Raw genomic sequence first — 25,370 nt, 5'->3', positions numbered from 1 at the left:
CATAAGTTTAATTCAGGTGAAAATGAAGGAGAATTCATTACACACGGGAAGAGATAGGATTCCAAACCGTGTGTGATAAACCTATGACGCAAGAGCACCGTATAAGGCTACTTTAATGACCCACAATTCCCTTTAATGTAAACCCCAATCCGACACTGAAAGTGTGGGACCAATTTAGATGTATTATTTACTGGACAGTTGGACGAGTGACTTTGTTTGGGTGCAACCCCCTGCATGTTTACAGCGGTTAAGAGCATGGGGGGCAAGAGGCCGCACAAAGGTTCTTTGTTGCTCCTTCGTCCAATCACACGCCGGGGGCTAGATGGTCCCGTGCGTCTCAACCAATCAGCGAGCGCGGAAGAGCTGTAGAGATGGGCGTTTCATTTGGATGCTGCGGGCGTGCGCTGGGTCGCCCGCTTCTGTTGAGGCTATTGAACTGAATCGCCGGCGAAAATGGCCGTCTTCCTCCTAGAGCGCTAGAAAACAAGAGAGGGTTTAAGGCTCGACTGGAAAACAGAGCAACGAAGCGTGATTTGCGGCCGCGGTTTCCAGTCCCAACAGCACCGAGCTCTTTTGCGCCGCTACAAAGAGGCGAGGCGTGATGTGAGGGAGCACTCGGAGAGGGGATGGGGTGCCGGTGCCACACCTGCACGCGATCAGGGCATAGACAGGTGTGTTACCTGCGGACTCTGGGGGGACGCAGGGTGGGACTTGAGTACTCGTTTATCACGTTCACATCGCGTAGTTCTCATCGGAGCTCGTGGCACGCAGCTGTCTGAGCTCCATGGCGTGATCAGGAGCCGGAGGAGGATCACAAAGGCGAGGAAAGGCATGCCGTGCATCCCATCCTCATTTACTTGGCTTACGCGGCGGGATCGGGGACATTTATGTATTGTGTTAAACTGGCCTCTAACCACCTCTTTACCAGACTGGATATAGCGCCTCTCCACCAAGGCGTGGGTCGCCGAGCCTAGCTTCAGCGTGTGCTTAAAACACCGCATCTTTCTCCGCCGCAGCAGCTCGCCCGGCTCTTTCGCACAGACAAAAGACTGCATGTGAAGAAGCAGCGGCGGAGGCGGAGCGATGGCCGCGCTTCGGCTGGACGGAGTAGAGCAGCTGCCGGAGAGCGGCGCCGTGCCGCAGACGCCGGAGCCCCGCGGCGGTTCGTCGTCGTCCTCCTCGTCCTCCTCCTCCAGGTTGCTGTCGCGTGTGGACGCGGCCGTGCTGCCGTTCCTCGGCGGCTTCGGCACGTTCCAGCGGCGTCTCGTGGCTCTGACGTGGGTACCGGCGCTGCTCATCGCCTTCAGCCAGTTCAGCGATTCTTTTTTGCTGGCGCAGCCCAAGAGCGCGTGCGCGGGGAACGAGACCGCGAGCGCGAGCCCGACCCCGAGCCTCCTCATCCTTGCGCCCGCGGCGGACGATGTTAACGGCAGCGTGCCGTGCATGTGCGGTGAGGGCAGCTTTGAGCTGCAGTCTGGACTGCAGCAGAACGTGGTCACCAAGGTAAGGATAGAGGACTCGTGTACTTGAGAGACTCACGCCCTTGACATAAATATCGTGTACTGTCCGGCTATAGTTAATGCAAATTCAGAAAAGTACGGAGGGATTCTGTCCCTCACAGTTTTACATGAATCATTTTTGGCTGGGGCACTTAACGTTATCTCTCACGAGAAAAAAAGCAGCAGTCATTCGAACATCCACAGTATAGAACAATCAAACAGACAGAGATAAAGTACCCCATAAAAATGATTCATGAAGATATATTTCTACTATACTGGTGAACAGAACATCATCGCTACTTACAAAACACTGAACAATTGCTTCCTTAAAGTCATGACAGAGGATTTGTCCTTATTTAATACAGTAGCCTGAAAAAGGTGTACAATTAAAAACATGTATCTCCATTTTTGTGTATTTTTAATTTTCTACATCCACTGAACACAACAGCTGATCTTCACATTGTGTGAAAACGACATAATGAATGGACCAATATAAATGCACCAAAATGACTTGGGATAAAATCTTTTTAGAATGACAATTAAGGTTTTTCCTTCTCCTGTAAAGTTGCTATTTGGGATGTTTAAAATAAAATAGCTATTTTGCTGTTTTTTTTTATTGGACTGCGATGATATATATTTTTGGCAGAACCAGTGAAGGTTTTGTCAGAACTGATTTGTTTTGTCAGGGCATTCCTAGTTAGAAGGATGGCTGTCAAAACAAAGACACACAAAGTGTCAGTGATGTGAAGCATATGCCCCCTTAATGACCCCTTGTGGTTAATCTTGAATCTGCTAAACATGAATGAGTGAGTTACAAGTCAGGTTCAGGAGGTGTCTTGCATCTAAAACATACACAACTTATATCTCCCACTCCAAACATGCATTTTCATTACGAAACTAAACCACAGATAAAACAGTGTGAATTAAAAAAATACATATTTCCTTTTAATATAGTTTGTGTGTGTGTATTAAGATCATAAATATCTGACATACAATTAGTTGGATGTATGAAATGGGAAATTTCTATTTAATCCTTGCATGGATATTTAAGCATTACAAGTTCATCATATTCAAAAATAAATAAATCGGTCACCATGCCTAGCACTAAACAGCAGCTCATGGTTTATAAACCAGCAAGCACAGAGACATGCAACAGTGGAACAGCGTTCTCTGCTGCAATGGCTTTGTATGGGTTTGAATGACTTTTGTGATCAACACCTAATTATCCAACATCAGTATCTGATCTTATTAATGTTTATGTGGGAGGATGTCATTAAATCCTTAGAGAAATTTTCAACATCTAGTTTAATGCCATCTCAGAATAGTAAACGTTGTTATTGGTGCAATGAGGGACAAACTGTTTTATTGATAGCTATTGAAAGTGCCAAAATTTCAACAATGTTTCTTTTTAATGTTTCTACAGGCTTTGTCTATGTAATCAGCCCTGCTAGTCATATAGGAGCACTTTGTAGTTCTATTATTACAGATTGTAGTCCATCTGTTACTCTGCATAGTTTATTTGCCCCTTTTCATCCTATTTGCCAATGGTCAGGAGCCCCACTGGACCACCACGGAGCAGGTATGATTTGGCTGGTGGATCATTCTCAGCACTGCAGTGACACTGATGTGGTGGTGTTGTGTTAGGGCTGTTTGGGCTGGTACAATTGGATCAGACACAGCAGTGCTGCTGGAGTTTTTAAATACTTTACTGTCACAGCTGGACTGTGAAATGTCTGCCAAACTATATTCAGCCAACAGCATCCTGTGAGCAGCATCTTTTAACCACTGATAAAGGACTAGAGCCAGACAAGCGTGTCAAATATTGCGGACAGTGAATAGGCACATATTTAAAAACTCCAGCAGCGCTGCCATGTCTTATTTACTTGTACCAGCACAACTTGCAATAACATGCAACCCCTAATCAAAGTCACTGCAGCAGTTAGAATGAATGAACCACCAACCAGTCATACCTTCTCTGCAGTTGTTTTGTTCCGTGACTGACCATCGGATCAAGTTTGCTTTGAAAAGTGGTGGAAAGAAGAATGGGGACTGGATGATACTAGAGGCATGACCAGATACTCTATTGTACCTGGTCTTCTTGTGGCAAGATTTCATATGCACCTAACTCATTGGTTGACTATGTAGATGTAAAATCAGAAACCGTAGCTCTTTGGTTGCTGCACAGTTGGTCATTCTCTAGTGCTACATCATATTGGCTGGATAAATTTGGTTGGTGGACTATTCCCAGTCAAGCAATGACACAGATGGCTTCAAAAGCTTTAGCAGCACTGCTGTGTCTGATCCACTTACACTAGCACAACACACACTAACACACTACCAACATTTCAATGTCACTGCAGTGCTGGGAATGGTCCACCAGACAAATAATACCTGCTCTGTGGAGGTCCTGTTGGGGTCTTGACCATTGAAGAGCAGGGTGAATGGGTATCAGAATATGTAAAAAAAAATGCAGTAGAGCTAATAAAATGAACATTGAGTGTAGGTACGAAGCTCCTAATCCTGTGATCATTCAGTTATCTGACTGTCTTATATATATCTTTTCTCACAAAGCTGGTTGTTGAAAGAACAAGCTCTTTTTACCAATTCAAAAGAATGAGGATAAATTAGCTAATATCAACATATCAGTGTAGCATTTACAAAATCTGCCTCCTGATGGGCCAGACGAGCGTACAGACTTTCATTTTGTGTGAAAACCATTTTTCTGGCTGATTAATTTTTAATGGCTTACAATTTTTATTGCTTTTGACATACAGGGGAAATATAAGTCTGGACTCCAGGACATGGACTAAAAACATGATAGTCTTGAGAAAAACAGGATGTCTGGTCACCCCAATCATAGTGCAATTTTCACAGACTATTTGGACAGGTATCTTTTTTTTTTTTTTGCAACAGGGACCTTTCTCTGGTCCTTTTTCTCCAGCTGAAAACAGAGAACAGAGGAATTAGAAATGTTTCCCTCTGCTTTTAGCTCCAGTGCTAATGCTGTTTAGCTATAGGGTAACACACACTTTTACATCTATCTGCTCCTGTGCAGTAAGTCATACTGAAGCAAGCTAAAGTTTAAAGTCTGCTCAATGAACTGAAACTAGCAATAAGACAGCATAAATGACCAAAGGGGGAATATCCGTGTGTTTAGCAGAGCTAGCATTACAGTGAGTTGCAGAGGACTAACACGCAGTTACTACACAAGCACTTTCTCTTTTTAAACAGCAAAAATGACAATATTAGGCACACATCTACACGTCTTAAAGTATATATATATATATAATATATAGCTAGACAGATGAGTGCTAATAAATATGGACATGTGCCTGGTGTATTGCATAAATTATGATTATAATTATTTTGGATGTATTTACTATGTGCCAAGTCTAGTGCAGGACATCATCTGAACTTATTTGTATTACTCACACACAAATTAGCTTAATATCACCCTTGAGACCTAGCTTTTTACCTGAGGCAAGTCCAGTAGATCCTAGATAACATCTATATAATCTTTAGAAGGATTTGTTTTATTGCTGAATCTATTTCAGACCTGGTTTAGAAATATTTATCAAATCAGAGATGTATAATTCAGGTCTTTAGATCAGGTAAAGAAATAAATAAGTGGCACTCATTGCGGGATTATTTTGGCACTGTAATGTCAAGTTGGCTTGTGCACTCTGTGCTCTTAGCAGATGCATGTGGGCAGCTGCAGGGGCTGATAATTTGGTCTGAGGGTCCCACCCACTCTTCTCAGTCTGAGACAGATAACCCTTCTGGCCCCTGTTCCACCGCCCCTGTTCAAAAGCAAACTCAGCATTACACGTCAATATGTCTATACATTATGTCCTTTCAGCAGTCAGCAGTCTTTTGATAAGATTAGGGTGTCCTGACCGAGGGGTCCGTGTGTGAGTATATGTATGTGAGTGGAGGGGTGGGGAGTGCAGCTGTTTTGGACACATGCAGCATGTATGTTAAAACCAATGCTTACACCCATGACAGTTGAAACTGATTATCACTTTTGTCTCTTCTATTTTCATGTGTTATTCACTTCTCTTCCCTGTTTTCTGGTCATTTTCAATTACTCTTCTCTTTTCCTGATTCCTCTCTTCTCTTAATTAATTCTTATTTTTCCTCTTCTGTGACATATTCATGTGTTTTCTTACTATATTCTTTTACTATTTCTCTTCCTGCTTCTTCTCTTTTCTTTTCTATGCACTTCTCTATTCTTTACATCTCTTCACATTGCCTCTATTCTCTTGGATTTTCTTATGTTCTCTTTATTGTTCTTCTTTCTATGCTCTTCACTTTTCTTCTCTACATTTACCTTCTTTGTACTCCTCCTCCAGTTCCCATCCTCTCTGTTATCACAGGAAGCATATTCATATACACTGATCAACCGTAATAACATGACCACCTCCTTGTTTCTACTCCTGCAGCACAATAACAACACATCAGTGTCACTGCAGCGCTGAGAATGTTCCCGCAGCTCTGTGGTGGTCCTGTTGGGTTCTTGATCACTGAAAAACAGGGTAAAAATGGGAAAACAAAGTATGCAGAGCAAAAAATGAATTGCATTCTGTAATTGTAGAACTACAAAGTGATCCTGTATGGTCAGTGGAGCTGAGAGAATGGACAGAGCCTGTAGTAACAAGGAGGTATTCATAATGTTGTGGTCCATTTATTTAATTTATTCCAGACCCCTCACTTCACCACACTTTCCATTTATCTCTACTTCATAGTCTTAAACTTATATAAACTGGTTTAACAAATATAATGAAGTAAAAACATTTGAAATTCAATCATGCACAGGTTGTAATATGCCTGGAATTTCACTCTGTGTGAAAGCTTGCTATTATAATTTGCTGTTTGTCTCTTTTCATTCATGCTCCTGGCCTACTGCTTTTACTGTGAATATCTTAAAAAGTCTCATTCAGACTGACAGACCTGCTATCAAACCACAAAACGTCTCAAGAAATGCTACTCAACATATTTAAAACGGAGGCAAAGGAATAGACAGATTACAGGGAGCAAATGCAGTTATCCCTACTGTCAGTTGTTGTATCCTTGTATACATTCCCTAAAGATCATGTTACTCCCACACTCCTACTATAAAAGTATCACCTTACAAGGCTGAACGTCATGCAACTATCACAATGTATCTGAGTAAATATGGGTCTACCTAGGGTGACCATATTTTGGTTTTCAAAAAAAGAGGACACCTGGTGCAGGTTGGTAGGATGGGCCTCTTACACAATTACATAACTGAATCCCTGAGTTGAAATGACATTCAAGCAACTCATTTACACCAGAAAACTCATGATAATGTTTGGAAATATATACATGGGTTGCAGCTTATGTCACAGTGTAGAGAAGCTACCATATTAAAGAATTGGGACAGGGGAAAGCCTGCAAGCATCTAAATCCAGGATATTTTTTGGCAATTTGGAAATCCTGGCCGGACACATATTTTACGTCCCAATAAGAGGACATGCTTGATGAAAAGCAGATGTAGGGTCACCCTAGTTTACCTCTTTTTGTGTTCACTTAGAAGTGTAAACAAATAGTATATTTGATCAGTAGTTAAATATACATTACATGTTTTAAAAAACTCTAAGCACATATACCACTGAGCTTTACTACAGTTGTATGAGCATTGTGATAACACCCTGTCTCTCCCCACAGTGGCAGCTTGTATGTGATGAGGAGTGGAAGGTTCACATTGCCAAATTCTCTTTGCTGGTGGGCTCCATATTTGGTTACCTGCTGATGGGTGCAATGGCAGACTGGTAAGATCCTCAGTTCTTGTCCATAAAAAGTGTTCTGTAGTTTCACCCTTAATCCTTTAATATCTCGACTATAAATGATCGAATTCTGTAAATGATCATATTGCTTCTACAATGCAAATTGCAAAATTAAATATGCCCTGTGAAGGACTGGTGTCCCCTCCAGGGTGTATTCCCGCCTTGCGCCCGATGATTCCAGGTAGGCTCTGGACCCCCCGCGACCCTAAATTGGATAAGCGGTTACAGATAATGGATGGAAAATTAAATATCATCAGTGTTTATGTCATTTTCAAGAATCCAGTAAACAAAACTATTCCACTTGATACCACCTTAAAGACACATGCTGCTTAATACCACCTAATAAAATAAAATGTGCCTAATAAAATGACTGTTGAGTGTATAACCCCTGGTGAACATTATGAACACCACACTGCTCATCCATTTTTTTTAAATTATGTGTTATGAAATAAACAAATCACAGATATGACACATAAAATGCTTATTATTTAACTAGCGGATGATGCAGAACTCTGCCTTCGAGGAACATGCCTCAAACTAATCCAGTTACATTAATCATTTAATTATTTATAAAACATAAATTTTAGCATGTGGAAGACATGAGTGAGACATGATTCAAATTGGAAAGAACTCCAAAAAAGGCAGAAATCCAGAAAGGAGACAAAACACAAAAAATTAAAACTACTTAAGAAGAGAAGGGACCAAGACTCCAAAGAAGAACCTTTCTAAATGAATTTGGAAGACATCCTGAACAAAACAAGGATAATTTAGTTTAGGTTTTTAAAGCCTTGAGGAGGAAACACTGAAAGGAAACAGGTCTGAATATACACACAGGAATCAAAAACACAAAGGAAAACAAAAACAACAGAAACTAACGTAAAATGAGGATGCAACACAGATAGGGACCAGGACTCAGCAGGAAAAAAAGATCTCTAGGAATTCCTTTAGGAAGGGAGTACTGTGAGAAAACCAAGACACAAATGGAGAAACTTCCTGAGAACATTAAAGCACCACTGACAGGAAGCAGGACTAAAAAGGAGTCAAAACCACTGAAAGACAGATTTAAAAGGAGTAATTCCCTTAGATCATGAGGTAAATACACTAATCGGAACAGAGACTCAAAAAATAAAGAACACATTCTATTCTGGACCATATCAGACAATGTAATTATGAGATAAATGTTAAACCAAACAGAGGCACCTACAACATATGGTCTGTGAGATAAGTCAATAAAAACTGCAAGGCCTGTCAAATACCATGAAAACAAATATATGTACAGTAGAGGAGCCTGTAAAAGTCTGTTGAGTTTTCAGGCAGAGAGGATAAAATGTAGACTTATCCAGAGTAATGGAAAAAGTAAATCAGCCTAGAGCTGCTCTAGATACCAAACAGACCACTTCATCTGTGTAATATGGTGGCAAGTGTATATAGATTGGTAGAAGCATTTTACTGATTGTAATATATTGTTGTTACTGGCCATAGCACAAACTGTGGCCTTACTTGGATCTTGGATCAAAATTGTGTTAAAGCAACTGGAGTTTTTCAGCACAAAATAAGTGGACCATACTTGTCCACTTGATCAACAATGAATCTTTCATTTACTGAAAAAAAGACTGAATAAAAAAAGCCCCTGAAATAATTAAGAACTGCAAATTAATTTTGCTCCTCAGGGCTCACAGTGTAAATGTACAAACTATTTCTTATGAATATCCTCCCAAAGTATAATAAATATTTGCTGTATTTCACCAGTACAGCTCTCACCTCAATGTATTTTAGGTGATCATAAACGCGTTACACTATATATCATCATATCAATAATCATAAAAAGTGTTACACTAAAAGTTTCTACTCTACTGGGCTAATGTGATGACAGAGATCATCACCTAAGTAAACCCTAAAGATCTATTTAATCACCACAATAAAATAACAAACAGCTGTCTGTGTTCTCTATTTTTTTGTCTGAAACGGCTCCCTATTTGCTATTCCATATATTGCTCACTATACAGTGCAATATTATAGGGAACTGAATTAAGGAAGGTAATTTCGGACACGATTTCATGGGGTTTTGTCTGTTTGGCGCGTTGGTTGTGCACGTCCTCAGAAAATAAACGTACGCAATGTACAGTAAACAGGCAGTGCAGGCAATCAACAGCATCACAATAGTGGAAAGTTGTGAAGAAGGCTGTGTCAGAGCCAAGTCCACAATTATCCGCATCTTTCTTTGGTCTGCCCTCTAGTGGAAGCCTCCAGTTACGAGCGTAGCACAGATGAACGTATGTGAATAAATAGTGCCGAAACATACTTCACGCATGGGCACAAATGCAAATGCCAACGCTTGGCGACTCTTCAAATACACAGCCCCGTTTTACAAAGGTAGTTAAGGCAAATATGTGTAAAATTCAGTCTGCGTTCATATCCTTGCGTGAAATAGCTTTTGGCCCTTACGTTCACAACGTATACAATTGTCTACATGAATGCATAGTCAAACCGCAAATCAAAAGCCTAATTAGTGCATTTTGCCGCTTTTGTTGAGTGTTTTATATGTTATTTATTTTCTTTTTTATTAAACTTTGCTGAATACTTCACATAGCACTCAAGTTTAGTACTCTACAAAAATATCAAAATGTCTTCCAAGAGGCTTTAAGGACTTGCAAGTTTGATATGGAAATTTTACTTATGAAAGTGATTGTTGTTTCCAGTTGCGTTTGAATAAGATGGGGGGCAATCTGACACACTTTAATTTTACTAAAATTTTTTAAAGTAATTCAGCAAGATTTAATTCATTCTTTTACAGTTAATCTCACAGTGTGTAGGCTGTACTTTAGCTATGCTGTTTCTCAGTGTGAAATGTTTACATGCTTCTAAATGCTAACTCATATTGTTCTAAATTCAGTGGAATACACATTCAATAATCAAAAATGATTATGATAAAGTTATATTTATAGTACAAAAATTATTTATTAGGTTTTTGTTTGTGCCTACGTATGATACAAATACATTGGTACTTGGACTGAACAGTAGGTAGATATCTGTGCTATTCAGAGGTTCAGAGGAATCAGAACTTTGATTCAAAAACATTTGATTTTAGCCTAAGTCTTAGGTGTCTTCCTCTATCCCCCGATGTCTCTCTCTCTCTTTCTCTTTCTCTTTCTCTGTATCTATCTCTCTCAGGTTAGGTCGCATCCCAGTACTGCTTGTGTCCGTATTATCCGTGCTTGCATTTGGCTTGGCTGTGGCATTCTCTGTGGACGTGGCCATGTTCAGTACTCTACGCTTCTTTGAGGGGTTTTGCCTGGCTGCGATCAGGTTGTGTCTCTTTGTTCTGAGTAAGTTTATCTGGTTTTTTTTTTGTTTTGTTTTGTTTCCTTTCCCTTCCTTCATATTTGATAAGGATAAGGATGTGATTTCTGCTGATGTTTTGCTTCAAGCACCATCTCATTTTGAGCTAAGCACACAGTAAATGTTACAATTACATGCATCCTTTGTCTTAGCTTAGCTAAAAAGCTTTACTTGTAAAAGACATCAGAAGCAAACTGCTTTGAAATGCCATCTACCCCCTCTACGTAATTATCTGTTTTCATGTCTGATTGATTCAATTACTTAATGCTGCTTAGGCAGTGTTTTTGTGTGACAAGTTGTTAACGGTTGCTGAGAGAGTAACTTTTGAGAGATGTAGTGCTGTATTTACCAAATACCTCAGAAAATGCAAGGTTTGGACACATTTGTGATTTTTTGCCACTGTGTGTTTTATTGTATTTGTATTTAAGCCTGAAATCCCGTCCCATATGAACACAGCCAGTCAGAATTTGGGCACAGAGCATGAATAGGAACTCGTTTATGAAGCTGTTTATGTTTTCAGTGCCTGCATAGTTGGGTTTTCTATAAAACAATCTTCTCTTTTTGTACAGAACATCTTTGGCTTTTAATAGTATAGAAAATATCTTGATGAACTAATCAAACATTAGACAATTATTTATTAGTTTCATAACTGGGTTCACATTAGTTAAAATATTTTAGCTTGCTAACATTAACTCTTTCTAGTATGACACTAAACTCAAAGCCAGATATACAGCCTGGAATGAGAAATTGTGTAATAAACAGAGGCATCAACACCATACGTGCCTCTGAGGCTCTGAACACTTACCAGCTTGACAGGAAACTAGCTCACCTTTTTCAGTACGACACTATAAACACAATGTCTGATAAACAACCTGGAAAGAGGCCTTCTGTAATAAGGAGCTTTAGACGCATCAGCGTTATAACCTGTAATACTGTAAACATCAGTTTGACAGGAAACTAACACTTAGCATGGTGGCTAATAAACATCTTAAAGGAGAACTTGTGAAAACAGCTTGAGGCACCTTCCTCTGAAGCTGTACTTCACCATGATAAAATAAGCAATGGAATAGATTAAGGGTTAGTTGACTTTATTTTATCTTGAGCAGTGAAAAAATTAAAAAAATTATGGAGCCAAAATATTTTCATATTACATAGTTTCTAGGTGATATATAAAGTTAGCATTAGCCTATGACATTAGCACTGGTTTCACAGAACAGGATTTTGCCTATCCTAGGACTACAAATAATAATAATAATAATAATAATAATAATAGTAAATGGCATTACTAAAGTACTTTTTAATAACCCAAAGATGCTGATTACAGTGGGTTGAACAGGTAAATGAGACAATCAAACAAAACGAAAAGAACAAATAAAACAGTACAGAACAAGAACAGGAGCAATGAGATGGATCAACCTGTTATAGGCTTCAGAAAACAGAGAGATAATAAACAACAGAGAACAGATGTGTTTTAAGGTTGGATTTGAATAGAGATAGGGAGTTTGACTGTCGAGGTTCTGGAGAGAGGGAGTTCCAGAGGTGTGGAGCAAGTCTGGAAAAGGTTCATCTCCAAGACTGCACAGGTTGGAAAGGGGAGTGGTGAGTGAACCAGCTGAAGAAGATCTGAGGATGCGCTTAGGTGTGTAGGGTTGAAGAAGATAAGATAAATAAGAAGGAGCTGGATTATTAAGAGTTTTGTAGGTGGGAGGAGGATTTTAGATTGAATACGATATTTAACTGGCACCCAGTAGAGGTTGTGTAGAACAGGGTTGATGTGGTTGTGGGACGAGGAGGAGACGAGCTGCACGAGTTTGGATCTTTTGAAATTTCTGGAGTAGTGAAGAACTAATGTCTGGAAGACGTGAGTTAAATTAATCATGGCTGGAGACGAATGCATATGAGACTTTCAATGGTGGACTGGGAAAGAGATGGGCAGATTTTTGCAATGTTGTAAAGGTAAAAGAAGGTTTTTATAAAAGAACTAACAAAGGAATCACATTTGAGAGCAGAGTCAAGAATGACACCCAGATTTTGGACCACAGGGAAAGGGAACAGAGCAACATAATCAATCAATTAAGAGTGTGAAATAAACTGTTTCATTGAGGGAAGATTTGGAGCCAATGAATATAAGATCAGTTTTGTTACTGTTAAACATCAGTGAATTATGTGTAATCCAATGTCTAATTTTTTGAGAAACAGAGTTAAAAATTGGAGAGTGGTGGCTTATAAATCTGTTTGTCATCAGCATAACAGTGAAAATCAAGATGAAAATTATGAATAATCTGGCTGAGAAGTGGTATGTATACAATAAATAATAATGGGCCGAGCACTGAGCCTTGAGGGACCCCTTCTGTGATGGTGGAAATGGTGGAACTATGTCCAGAATATGTGAAGAATATTTTTCGATCTGTTAGGTATGACAAAAACCAGTTAAGGGCGGAAAGAGTGACAACTAGCTTATGCTGTCTTGAAAGAAGGATGGTATGTGTCAAAGGCAGCACTTCAATCAAAGAAGTCAAAAATGCTGAAGGCTCCCATATCTGCAGCCACCAGCAGGTCACTGATAACCTTAACAAAGGCAGGTTCTGTACTGTGGTGTGGGCAAAAACTAGACTGAAATGAGTCAAGTAGATTATTTGATTTTAAGTATGCTGTTAGTTGGGAGGCTCGGACACGTCCAAGGACTGTAGAAAATAATGGAAGATTTGAATTTGGACAGTAATTATTTTGAATTTTGATTTTTCTATTGAAAGTAGGATATAGTCCAGAACTAATCTCAATATCTGTCTGACAAACCAGTCCATACAGTTAGAAGTGAACTAAGGCTGGCTAACAGCATTTATAAACTAATAGCCTCCAACTATCGTTAGCTTTGATCATCAGGTTGTCATTTGTACCTTCAGTAGTGTGCTAACTATGGAGCTAATTTAGTGTCCAAACTTTGCAAATAAACAGATTGTATGGCTCTGTGGGCTCACTTTTCAAGATGTGACTGCACTAGCACCTGTTCAGTAAAATCTTATAAAGTGAACCCCCGGTGCCACCTACTGTTGTGGGGCATATTGTGCATGTATTTCTGCAAAAGGTACAAGTCTCCACACAAATGTGTGCCAGGTAAATCTGGGCCAAAATCATGTGGTTCCGAAATTTTCAGCTCACGATGCATGTGCTTGCAGCACAGGAATATTTAAAAACCATACCCTTTTTTACTGCAGCAATTGCATTTTGTATTTCGTAGCTGTACAGTTAAAAATGTTTCTCCATTTTAGTCGATTTTTAGTTTACTGCATCATTTGAACACAGCAGCTCTCCCTCACGTCACGTAAAAATTTCATGATGCATGAACTAATCTTTTTATTTGCACCCCAGTTGAAAATTAATAAGGTTTTTTCCTTCTCCTGTAAAGTTACTATTTTGGGAGACAGCAACGATTTGTGTAGCACACTGTGTTTTTTAGATGGTCATGTTGTGTGTTTGTAAAGCCCACTGTGTGTGATAGATAGTTGTTATGTATTTGAATACTGTGTTGGGTTTGTTTTCAAAGAGTATATCTTCCAAATAAATTCAGTTTAATTTAGTTAAGTTGTATGCCAACACATGTAGATATGTGGACTTGCAGGTTTTAATGCATTGACATGTACTCAGTCCTAGCTGTACTTATCTGGGGCTACTTTTTTTTGGGTGGTGGTGGTGGTGGGGGTGGGGGGGACAGGATTGTAGCTTATCTGCAATTTGATTGCATTCATAGGTGTTCATAGGTGCAGAACTGCAGTGTTCAGGGCTTAAATACCCCACGAGCCATAAACTGAATGGTGCAGCGAAATTTATGAAAATGCGTGGGTCCAATCTCAGACTTTTGAAAATATTCTTGCAAAAATTTAATTTACAAATATACAATTTCTTTTTCACAAATACACTAAATATTTGTACCCATTTAAATCATATCTGGATTCACAAGCTTTTTTTTTCACAAGCTCAATATATTTATGACCCTGATTTGATGCCGTACACTGATATATCATCAATAATTTGTAGTAATATTATTTCTATTTATTCTAATACTAATATTTTTATTTTTTCTAAGCAAAGGTGCTCCTCAGACTTTAAGCTGAATTTTCTCAGATGGCTACAGTTTTCACACAGTGCTATACGTTCACGTTGTGTATTATGGACGGGATACAAAGATACAGTATGTGCTGTTGGTTTGACTGCCACTCGTGCAAGGGAGAATTCATTTAAAGGATGATGTTCATGATTTATACACATAGACACATACAGAGATAATAACGTTGAACTAAGTGTAATACCATGCAGTTGTAGTGCTCCTGCTTGGGTTAATTTGTTTGGTTTCTCCATTTCCTTTCATGATTCTTTCTGTGTGTTTATGTGTGTGTGAGAGAGAGTCATAGAGAGAGAGAGATGGGGGAGTTGGGAGATTACAGCAAGGGGGGGGTGTCCTCTGTGGAGTGGATCTCTTTCATTCTGGGGGCAGGAGAGTGGGATGAGGTAATCAGCACCAGAGGAACCTCCACCATAGAGATAGAGAGAGAGAGAGAGATTGATGAACAAAAGCGCAATTATCTTAGATACCCCAGTGTATTTACTACAAAGGAATGAAGAAAAGCATAAACTAAAAATATTTTCTTGTTGTCCCATAGTTTTTTCTGTTGATTGTTTGTTTGTATGTTTTCAGTAACTGTGCTGCTCTCTCTCTCTCTCTCTCTCTCTCTCTCTCTCTTAGGGATTGAGCTGTGTTTGCCTGGCTGGCGCTTCTCTATGACAATGGTTGCCAGTCTAGTTGTGGTGGGTGGGCAGCTGCTGATGCCTGGCTTGGCAGCGCTGTGCCGTGATTGGCAGATTCTTCAGGTCCTCATCATTGTTCCATTTGTCCTCATGCTTCCATATGTTTGGTAAGCTCAGTGTTTTTACAATACAGAACAAAAATCAGAACATCCCTCTGTAATGTCACTGTAACTTTAAAGTATTAGGATAGGTATTTAAAAAAATACTTTATGAGGTGTACAAACAAAATATAAGGCCTTTTTGTGTAATGTAAAATTGCAATTAAAAATTCAAACATTCTCCCACGCACTTGTAATTTTATGTAAAATGTTGTGTAAAAATGACCATTTTCATATTATTTAAATATTTCTGAAAAAAATTAGCATTAATATGCTACATTTATGAAAACTAACATAAAATTCACCATGTTTTTAAACTAGCTAAACCAAAACTCACACTTACTTTTGGATGCATTGTTATCCCCAAGAACTGAATGAATCAATGCACATGCGTTTGCTGTATATTGTCCTTGATGAAACTCATAATGAATGCAGTGATGAATGAATTCTTCTAACTTGTCATGTTTAAACTACTTATTTTTAGGTTATTTTTGTTTAATAAAATGACCATTGTAAATAATATGAAATAGTTCCAGAGAAAAAGACAGGAGCAGGAGAACGTTTGAATTTTTAATTACAATTCAGAGAAAGACTATAAATCTTACTGGTACACCTAATAAGTAGGAGAGCAGGATATGTGACATTGTGTTTTTAATTAAAAACATCATGGTTTGAACAGGTAAAGTTAACACTAATAAACTGTTAATAACATGGTTATTGGAAGAGCTAAATTCCCAGTACCCAAAGGCTCAGTAGCTGACCTCGAAAAAAGACAGTGCACAGTTCAAATTTATAAGCCATTTGTGGCTTTGCAGATGCTGTTCTCTTGGCTGAACTAAGATCTGCAATAGCAAAACAGTACTTAATAACATAATAAAGTATGACATTACATTAATTGACTTGGTTGCCCAAGTGGGCAGTGCAATTTTTTTAATCTATCTACCCTTTTGTTCATCATATGTTTTCATGATTACTTATGAGTAGTAGTCTATATGTAAGAATTAAACAGCAGTTTAGGCTTGGAGTCTTTAGTTAAGAAAATGTGCAATGCTGTAAGAGTTGTCGATGTATGTCCGAAAAATATCTACTGCAGTGTGGTTGTTGAAAACATGGATACATGTAATATTTGAATATGCCCCCCTGGACTTTTATTATAAAGCTCAATTTTTGGGTTTGGACAACACACATTTTTTAGTAAGAGAAGAGGTTATGTGCCTGTGAAAGTGCAGTGGGCTTTTGCTTAGTGCTAGAAAGCTAGGCATTTTGGTTCCTACATGTACAGGATTTTCTGAATTTTGGTCATGTATCCCAGAAAATTTGAATTTGAAATCGTAAAGTTTATGCATCCTATTATTCCTAATGAAATATAATGAATTCCATTCTTGAATTGATAATGTTTGGCAACCCGCTACTGTCAGACTATGAAGCAATGGAAATGTTGTTCTTTTCAAAGTTGATACACAACTGAATACATTTGGTTATTTTATGTGCAGCCAATGCAACAACTCTACCACAAACACACCATTTGCCCCAGTCATTAATAAAGTGACTGGAAACATAGGAATTACGACAACTCTACAAGACTCACCTTGAATAGGATTTAGATATAGGAAAGAGAAGTTTCAGGTGTGATCATTCCCACAAACAAATTACAGGGGGTCCTTGACTAACGACGTTGATCCGTTCCTACGTCGCGTCGTAAACTGAGTTTCGATGTAAGTCGGAACATACGTACATACTGTACATAAATAACATACTGTAAGCACTTATCCTATCTTAACACCCATCCTCCTCGGTCACGAGCCGCGTAACCGTGTATTCTTCCGCCGCGCACACCAAACACGAAGTTCGCGTTACGACGTTTACGACGCAAAACCACTTAAGTCGAAACAAAGGCTTTATACAGTAAATGGGAGATGTGTCGTAACCACGAAAAATTGTAAATCAGGACTGACGTAACCCGAGGACCTCCTGTAATGGAGAATCTATGAATACACCTCAGGGTCATGATCATGGATCATGTAATGCATATGGTTTATCTCACATTTATACCCTTCAGGGTGTTTCCTGAGTCTCTGCGCTGGTTGCTGGCCACACAACACTACCAAAGAGCAAAGAGGCAAATGTACTCCATTGCTCGGAGTAATAGCGTGGACACAACAATTGATCCTAGGGGCATCCTTTCAGGTGAGTGTGGTTATTGCCAGAACTAGGATTGTCTCTAATAAATTACATTGCTGTACCCAATAGGGCTGGTTCAGAGTATTTGTATATTTGGATATTCATCCGTTGGGTAGGTGTTCGTTTCTAATTTTGAGATTTAGATATAGTTTTTTTTTTTTTTTTTTTTTTGATACATTAAGATGGTTTCTGTGAAGATGGTTTTCCTAGAACCAAACAAGGAAGATGATAATGATGGTTTTGAGGATTATAATGTGAATTATCCTTGTGTCCAGAGCTGGAGAAAGAGCTGCAGCAAAAGCCCAGAACTTTCTGCATCACACAGCTGAGCAGCACCAGAAATCTGTGGAAGAGCACTGTAGTGCTTTGTGTGAACTCGTAAGTGTGGTGTTTGTTTGTGTATGAATATGTGCAGTACAGGCCAAACATTTACATACACCAAGACAAAGAGATTCTCAAAACCCCACATATTTCATATCACCATACGTTTATATTTACAAGTCAAGGCATGTGGGGCAGCACAGTAGCGCAAAAGTTAGTTTTGCTGACAGACAGCTCCAGGATCCTGAGATTGTGAGTTCAAATTTGGCCTGTGAGGAGTTTGGTGTGTTCTCCCTGTGTCTGCATGGGTTTCCTCCAGATGCCAATATACATAGGAGGATTCCCTGAGCATAAGGGTCCATAGCTGTGGTTCCAGGTAAGTTCTGGACCCTCTGTGACAGGATGAATGAATGAATTAGATCGTCTGTTTTGTTCATATGAGAGGAATATGGAAAACTATCGATTAAAGACAGATCAGCTTTACATAAATGTATACACCAAGTTGACTGATTGAGAGATTTCAGAAACTGATGTAATACATTTTTGAAGCTGCTGAATGACCAACTCCCAGTAATTTAATCCTAATAAGTTAATTAGTGCACATGTGAAAAGGCCTTATTGCGATACACAATATTATTGTCATTTTAAATCCATTTCATGCCACTGCTTCTCTGATCAACCATAACACCACCTCCTTGTTTCTACACTTACTGTACTTTCTCGTAGCTTCAGTGTTCACAGGAGCACTTTAAGATTCTACAGTTACAGACTGAGTCCATCTGGAGTCCATTGTTTTCCCCCTTTCATCCTGTTCTTTAATGGTTATATTACAATTATAATATTCAGCACACCGTGTTGGACTGTGAAGCAGGGGTTTGGATTATTTTGATAGGTAAATCTCAATTGAATACATTTGGAATGGGAACATGTATGATTTTTGAGCCAGACCTAGTCAGCTTAACTTCATTTATAGTAGTGTAATGATACAGGTGGCCCACTCTGTGACTTAATTCCTAATATTGGATTTGATATTTGCACAATATGTTGAACAAGGTGGTAGTTATAATCATGTTGCACAATTTACTAATGAGATTAAGAGCTGGGAGATGTATGTGTGTGTGTGGATAATATTGGACATATAACAAATATGATAAAACAAACATGTATTTTGGTGCACATTAATAAAACAGGCTGGACAGCACTTATATGTATACTTCTCTCTGTCTGATTCCCTCTCTCTCCCCTTTCAGACTGACTGGCTATGGTATCCACCACTGCTTTGCACGCAGTGTTTTGGAGGGCAGTACGTCTCAGCTGCATTACTACGCTCTGGCAGGTATTGCCATGGCTTCGTGTGTTGTGCTTTGTCCAGTGGTGGTGGGCTTTGGGAGGAGAGGTGGCCTTCTGACCTTCATGATTATCACAGCACTGGCCTCTTTGCTTCAGCTTGGACTACTTAGCTGTGAGTTTGTTTGTGTACACACACACACACACTCACTCTACTTTTATTATTTACTTATATTTACACTTCTATAGTGCCTTTCTGGATACCCAAGGATGTTTTATAATTAAAATTACTCAGAACACCATTCCATTCAACGCTCAATTCACACACACACACACACAGTAAAGAGAAGCAATCACGCACAGCGTACTCACAACCAGGAACAACCGTCCATCTGGAAGACTGCATCAGCACTAGGGTTTCACACAGTATAGAGCACCAATCCATATCTGGGCACACACACACATTAATTCCCACACATACAGACATTCATTCACATACACACTCATTCACTCACGCCAGGACAGTTATTAGAGTAATTCACCTAACCTAACATTACTGTTAGATAGCAACTTGCTAATAAGGGCTACATGCCTTAGCCAAAATTAAAAATAAATAAAATAATAAACAAATCATTAAATAATTTCATTAAACAGTCTGTGAGGAGTTGGTGTGTTCTCCCCATGTCCGCGTGGGTTTCCTCTGGGTGCTCCGGTTTCCTCCCACAGTCCAAATACACACATTGGTAGGTGGATTGATGACTCAAAAGTGTCCGTAGGTGTGAGTGAGTGAATGTGTGTGTATGTGTGTGTGTCTGTGTTGCCCTGTGAAGGACTGGCGCCCCCTCCAGGGTGTATTCCCGCCTTGCACCCAATGATTCCAGGTAGGCTCTGGACCCACCGCGACCCTGAACTGGATAAGGGTTACAGATAATGAATGAATGAATGAATGAATTTCATTAAACAGTAGTGAAAAATACTCTAAAACAGGTAAAAATTAAAATATGTATAAAGAATTACACATATTAAATCTAATACAAATTCATATTTTAGTATTTATATTTAGTTATTTTCACAGGTAACTTTTGTACTTTACATTATTTACACATATATTTCTGTTTACTTATGGGTTTACCAAACCACTAGCTTTATATATATTTGTTTCTGCATTTTCTTTGTCCTTATAATAATTAGGGGGTTGCCAATCAATAATGTGGCTCACAGTGTGTCATCTTCCTACTGATTGATTGTTGTCAGACTCCGCAGATTGATTGTTCATGCCTTGCTCCATCCCTTTGGCTCCATGCTCAGCTTTGCTTAGGTGCTCTGATAAACTGTGGTTGATTTATTTTCAAAATGTTAAATATATACAGTGATACATAATTCCACAGTAATAGACAGTCCCGCAGCATCCTTGAGGTGTATTATTGTATTTGCACCTCTGTATTTATCCAAGCTGTCAAAGGGAACACAGAATAGTGCACTAGTGAGTGTACACACCCTGAGTGGCAGGCAGCCTTCCCAGCACCCAGAGAGCAGTGGGGGTTTAGGAACCTCAGCAGTGAATGTTGCAGAACGTTCTGAACAGCACTCATAATACATTTTCTAGCACACTAAAAAAAAACACTAGACATGTTTACAATGTTCTAAAATGAAAATAATTTTATGAATTATAATATAAAACTGCCTAAAATAGGACTGCTGCCTTCTACTGTTCATCTTGCATGCTAAGCTGAGAGCAGGTCTCTTTTATTGACTGAACAAGAAGCAAGTTGGAGCTGCCAATCCAAACCTGAAAAGACAATAGAGACCATCTTTTCTCTAGCAACCGGTGATGTAGAAAGGTATGCAGAGTCTACGGAGCCTGATCACGATCAACCAATAGAAATGATGAGACACAGTGTAACAAGATTGACAACCCTGTTATTATCTAAAGAACAAAGGAATACAGAAATAATTAAGGAAGTGAATGAGCAACTAACTTACAATATCAATAACAAACTTTACATATGAAAATGATTAAAATCATGATCCATGTTAATTTCATTACTTCCATTTAAATTAGCAACATTTTACAGCTTTTGTTTAAGGATTTTTAAAATTATTTATTTATAATTTAATTTGAATCTTGGCAAGCCTGGGCCTCTATAGGGCTTGTTGCAGATGCTGTGTTTTAAGGTGAGAACTATGTACAGCAAATAGCTTTAAATTACAAGTTCAGACAACTTGCTCACAAGTTTTTGCAGAATATTAAATGAAAACTGTCCAATAGAAACAAGAAACTATATATAATCTTTGGTTAAAATTATTAGAACACTTTGTATCTCACTCTTTTTGGCTGTCTGCATTTTTGTGCACCGGTTTAATAAGTCCACTGGAAGACAAATAATAGTTCATTCATTCATTCATTCATTGTCTGAAACCACTTATCCAATTCAGAGTTGCGGTGAGTCTGGAGCTTACCTGGAATCATTGGGCGCAAGGCGGGAACTCACCCTGGAGGGGGCGCCAGTCCTTCAAAGGGCGACACACACACTCACACATTCACTCACACACTCACACCTATGGACACTTTTCAGTCGCCAATCCACCTACCAACGTGTGTTTTTGGATTGTGGGAAGAAACTAGAGCACCCGGAGGAAACCCACGCAGACACAGGGAGAACACACCAAACTCCTCACAGACAGTCACCCGGAGGAAACTCACGTAGACACAGGGAGAACACACCAACCCTTCACAGTCACCCAGAGGAAACCCACGCAGACTGAGAGAACACACCACACTCCTCATAGACAGTCACCCGGAGCGGGACTTGAACCCACAACCTCAGATCCCTGTGTAAAAACTCACACAGGTTTTAAGTAAAGGAATATTATGTTTATATGTGCTTTGGTGACTTATGTTGTAATTTGAATGCTTGCTTTTTTCTGTACAACAGTGATTGGAAAGTACAGTCTTCGCCATGATACAGGTGAGATCATTTTCATGTACATACGTGACTGAATACTCGATGAGGCATTTCAGTATAATTGTCTTGGTGCTGCTTAAACCCATACACAGATTTATTCTCAGAAAATGTTTAATGAATTGGTTCTGTTTGCTCTCAGTTTTGAGGGACACTCTGAATCGGCGGTTCTCTGTGGCATTTTCTATCATTGGAATGTTCTCATCACGTGCTGTCAGCACGCTTAGCATCTTTTACTGCGCAGAGATCACACCTACTGTCATCAGGTTAGTCACTCAGTTTCTTTCTCTCCATCTCCCTCACTTTTTCCTACCCTATATCCTATTTCTTCCTATATCTCTCTGTTTTGCTATGCGTTTGAAATCAGAATGGGAATTTCAGTCAAATTTTATACTTCATTTCAGTCTTTGAAAGAAAGGATTACAAATCTTTACATTTTACAAGGTGTTTCCTGTCTAGAGTAAGGAATATTTTACAGTCTTAAAATAAACTCCAGCCTTCTGACATGCTCTGCTGAGGTGAGAATGAAGTTGGTGGTGAATGAGCATGCCATGATACAGATGCTTGCACATATATCTGCATCGGAGGTTAAGCTATGCTCAGGCCTATTCTGTTGAACATGGGCAGGGGTAGATTGAGGTATGGGCGACCTGGGCAGTTGCAAAGTTGCAAGGGGCAGCATGGGGTGCCTACACATATCAAAATAAATAAAATAAATTGTAATGGTGACATTTTGTACATCACACCAGTGACATATATCATGTCACAATATGAGTTCATTAACCTTGTTGTATCCTGTTTCTTGTTTGTGTATGAATTCGTATGTATTTTATTTATTTATTGTATTTAAAGCCCAACTCCCAGAATTTGTACAATGTGTATGAATTATAGTTTGCCCTTTATGAATGTTCATATGAATCTCAAGGTAGACCCACCAGAGCACACTGGACTCCCAGCAGCCTCTCCATGTTTTTATTTATCCATTTTGTTTTTAAGCAGACTACAGGCTTACAGTGCCCTCTGCTGGAGTTATACGGTTAAGACTTTTTTCAGTTCAGACAGGGACTTCACAGTTTGAGAATAGTAGAATTTTGGCACAGAGTGTAGCTTTCAAAATGTATAACATACCGTAACAGGTAAAGCTTGTTTAAAGTGAGAAAAAAACAATTATGGAGTTATTTCTTCTGCCCTATAATGATGGTGATCTTTTATGTCTGTATGAAATAGGGGTGGAGGTGTAGGTCTGGTCCTGGCGAGCGCAGGTTTTGGCATGCTAACGGCCCCACTCATGGAGCTCCACAACCAGAAAGGCTTCTTTCTCCACCATGTCATCCTTACCTGCTGCACCCTCCTCTGCATCATATGCATTCCATTGCTGCCAGAGACGGCAGGCCAACCACTGCCGGAGACATTGGCTGAGGGGGAGGGACTACTGCGCAGGCCCCTCCTCCCAGGAGAGCAGCACCACCTCCTAGCAAGGCAAGAGGTCAGGGAGTATTCTCGTGTTCAGGACACACCCCTCCATCAGGCGGTCAACCCCAGCAACAGCACAGCACCTGGCAATAGCACAGCCAATGGAGTTAGGACTTGATCATATTCAAATGTTACACAAATCAAAGCCAGCGCAGGCCATATGAAGAACAGCGGATAAATGATCAGATCGGCCTACAAGCACAAAGAAGCATCATGAGGTTAAAACGAATAAGATGATGGGAGGGAAGGTCCAGAGTGTTTTAACCAGTGAATGATGGTGAACTACTGACTAGTTACAGCATATTCATAATGTGTCAAACCTCATACGCCAAGTGGGAAAAGAAGAGGAACATTGTAAAAAGAATGTTGATTCACTCATGCAATTAATGGAGTTCTATTTTTCAAATGACCACTAAGTTGATGTTGGCGATGTTGAGTTGCCAGTTTTTCAGGTTTTCTAAAGCCTACCTGGTGTTTTGCACTAAGTTCAGATAAAGCAATCATGTCAGTTAGAATTTGTAAATGTGTGTGGTAGGGATGGGCGGTATCCACATTTTTTCATGCCGTCAAAATGTCACAAAATATTAAGATGGTAAATGGTATTACCGAGGGGTGGGGGGTGCACTGTCGGTACTGTGTGAGCCTCATGAGTGAAGGGTTTTCGGCGATGTGCAGTTTAGCTCAGCACAGCCCAACAGCGGACACAGACACAAGTGTTAATGATAAAAAGCCTGTTTCTGAGAGAACAAATTTCAGCGACTGGTACTGGAGGAACAGAAAAGTTTGAAAATAAGCCAAATAAGACAGGCTCTATACTGTCTAGAAGCATAGCTGGCTAGCTAACAGGCACTTGTGGTTTAGCACAACAGCAGATGTTTTATCAGCAAATGCTTTCTTGCTTTCTTTGAACCCAAATTCAGTGCTAAACTCACAATTGCAGTGGGCTACTGGGCTGTTGTTTTTCCCCGATTTAAGAGTGTGACATCACCAGTCAGTGAGTGCCCGCACTACCCCCTCCCTGTGGCTCTCTTAGATGCACATAAATTAACTTTTTGGCTTTGTACTTTAAAGAAAAAGAATAGAAATGTGACACCACATATACACATCATAAACATGGCCACAATTTCTAAAATATCACAATTTAGGGTATTCCCATTATACCGCCCAACCCTAATGTGTTGTCTTATGCATGTGTGTGAAAAGGTGTGCGATAGAGACTTGTGGATTATGAAGGTTGAGGTAAATACAGTCTGAATCCATGGCCCAGTTTCTTAAAACAATCATAGGCGTTCCTATGTAGATACAGTATTTAGAGATACTCTAATATTTGGCAATTATTTTAACGCTCTGATGCTTTTGGAAAATGGGCCCAGGTCTGCAAAATGCACAGATGTGTTTTGAAACTCATATTTGTGAGTGAATATCCTATGTAATTGTACACTATAACAGTTATTGTTTCCATTTGGAAATGTAAAAATTCAAAAGGTGGGCCACAGCGCAGGCTCCAGACTGGCTGCTGAAGATTTCCTGTAATTGTTTGTTGGGCAGTTTGACATCTAACAAATATAAACTCTGGATTCATCCTAAACTTAATTTTTA

General features: G+C 39.5%; 1 protein-coding gene across 1 annotated transcript; it reads left to right on the top strand.

Annotated features, from left to right (window-relative positions):
* Nucleotides 1–449: 449 nt before the first annotated feature.
* Nucleotides 450–25,370, top strand: LOC136702196 (solute carrier family 22 member 23). The gene is made up of 10 exons (XM_066677144.1): nt 450–1,503; nt 7,188–7,291; nt 10,478–10,632; nt 15,387–15,555; nt 17,606–17,733; nt 18,003–18,105; nt 19,299–19,510; nt 22,272–22,304; nt 22,441–22,564; nt 23,526–25,370. Exons 1-10 carry the CDS (start codon nt 1,084–1,086, stop codon nt 23,887–23,889), a joined length of 1,812 nt encoding a protein of 603 aa, XP_066533241.1. The 5' UTR covers nt 450–1,083; the 3' UTR covers nt 23,890–25,370.

This window comes from Hoplias malabaricus, chromosome 7, assembly GCF_029633855.1.
Source record: "Hoplias malabaricus isolate fHopMal1 chromosome 7, fHopMal1.hap1, whole genome shotgun sequence".
NCBI classification, from domain to species: Eukaryota; Metazoa; Chordata; class Actinopteri; order Characiformes; family Erythrinidae; genus Hoplias; species Hoplias malabaricus.
Note: the sequence above shows the minus strand (reverse complement) of the source record. Positions and strands in the feature narration are given on the sequence as shown.

Bases quoted from the DNA above. Each gene is read 5' to 3' on its own strand.
- LOC136702196 (XM_066677144.1), top strand. From the start codon at position 1,084: ATGGCCGCGCTTCGGCTGGACGGAGTAGAGCAGCTGCCGGAGAGCGGC. The intron at 15,556-17,605 runs GTAAGCTCAGTG...TATACCCTTCAG, and splicing joins CTCATGCTTCCATATGTTTG to GGTGTTTCCTGAGTCTCTGC. The intron at 22,305-22,440 runs GTGAGATCATTT...GTTTGCTCTCAG, and splicing joins CAGTCTTCGCCATGATACAG to TTTTGAGGGACACTCTGAAT.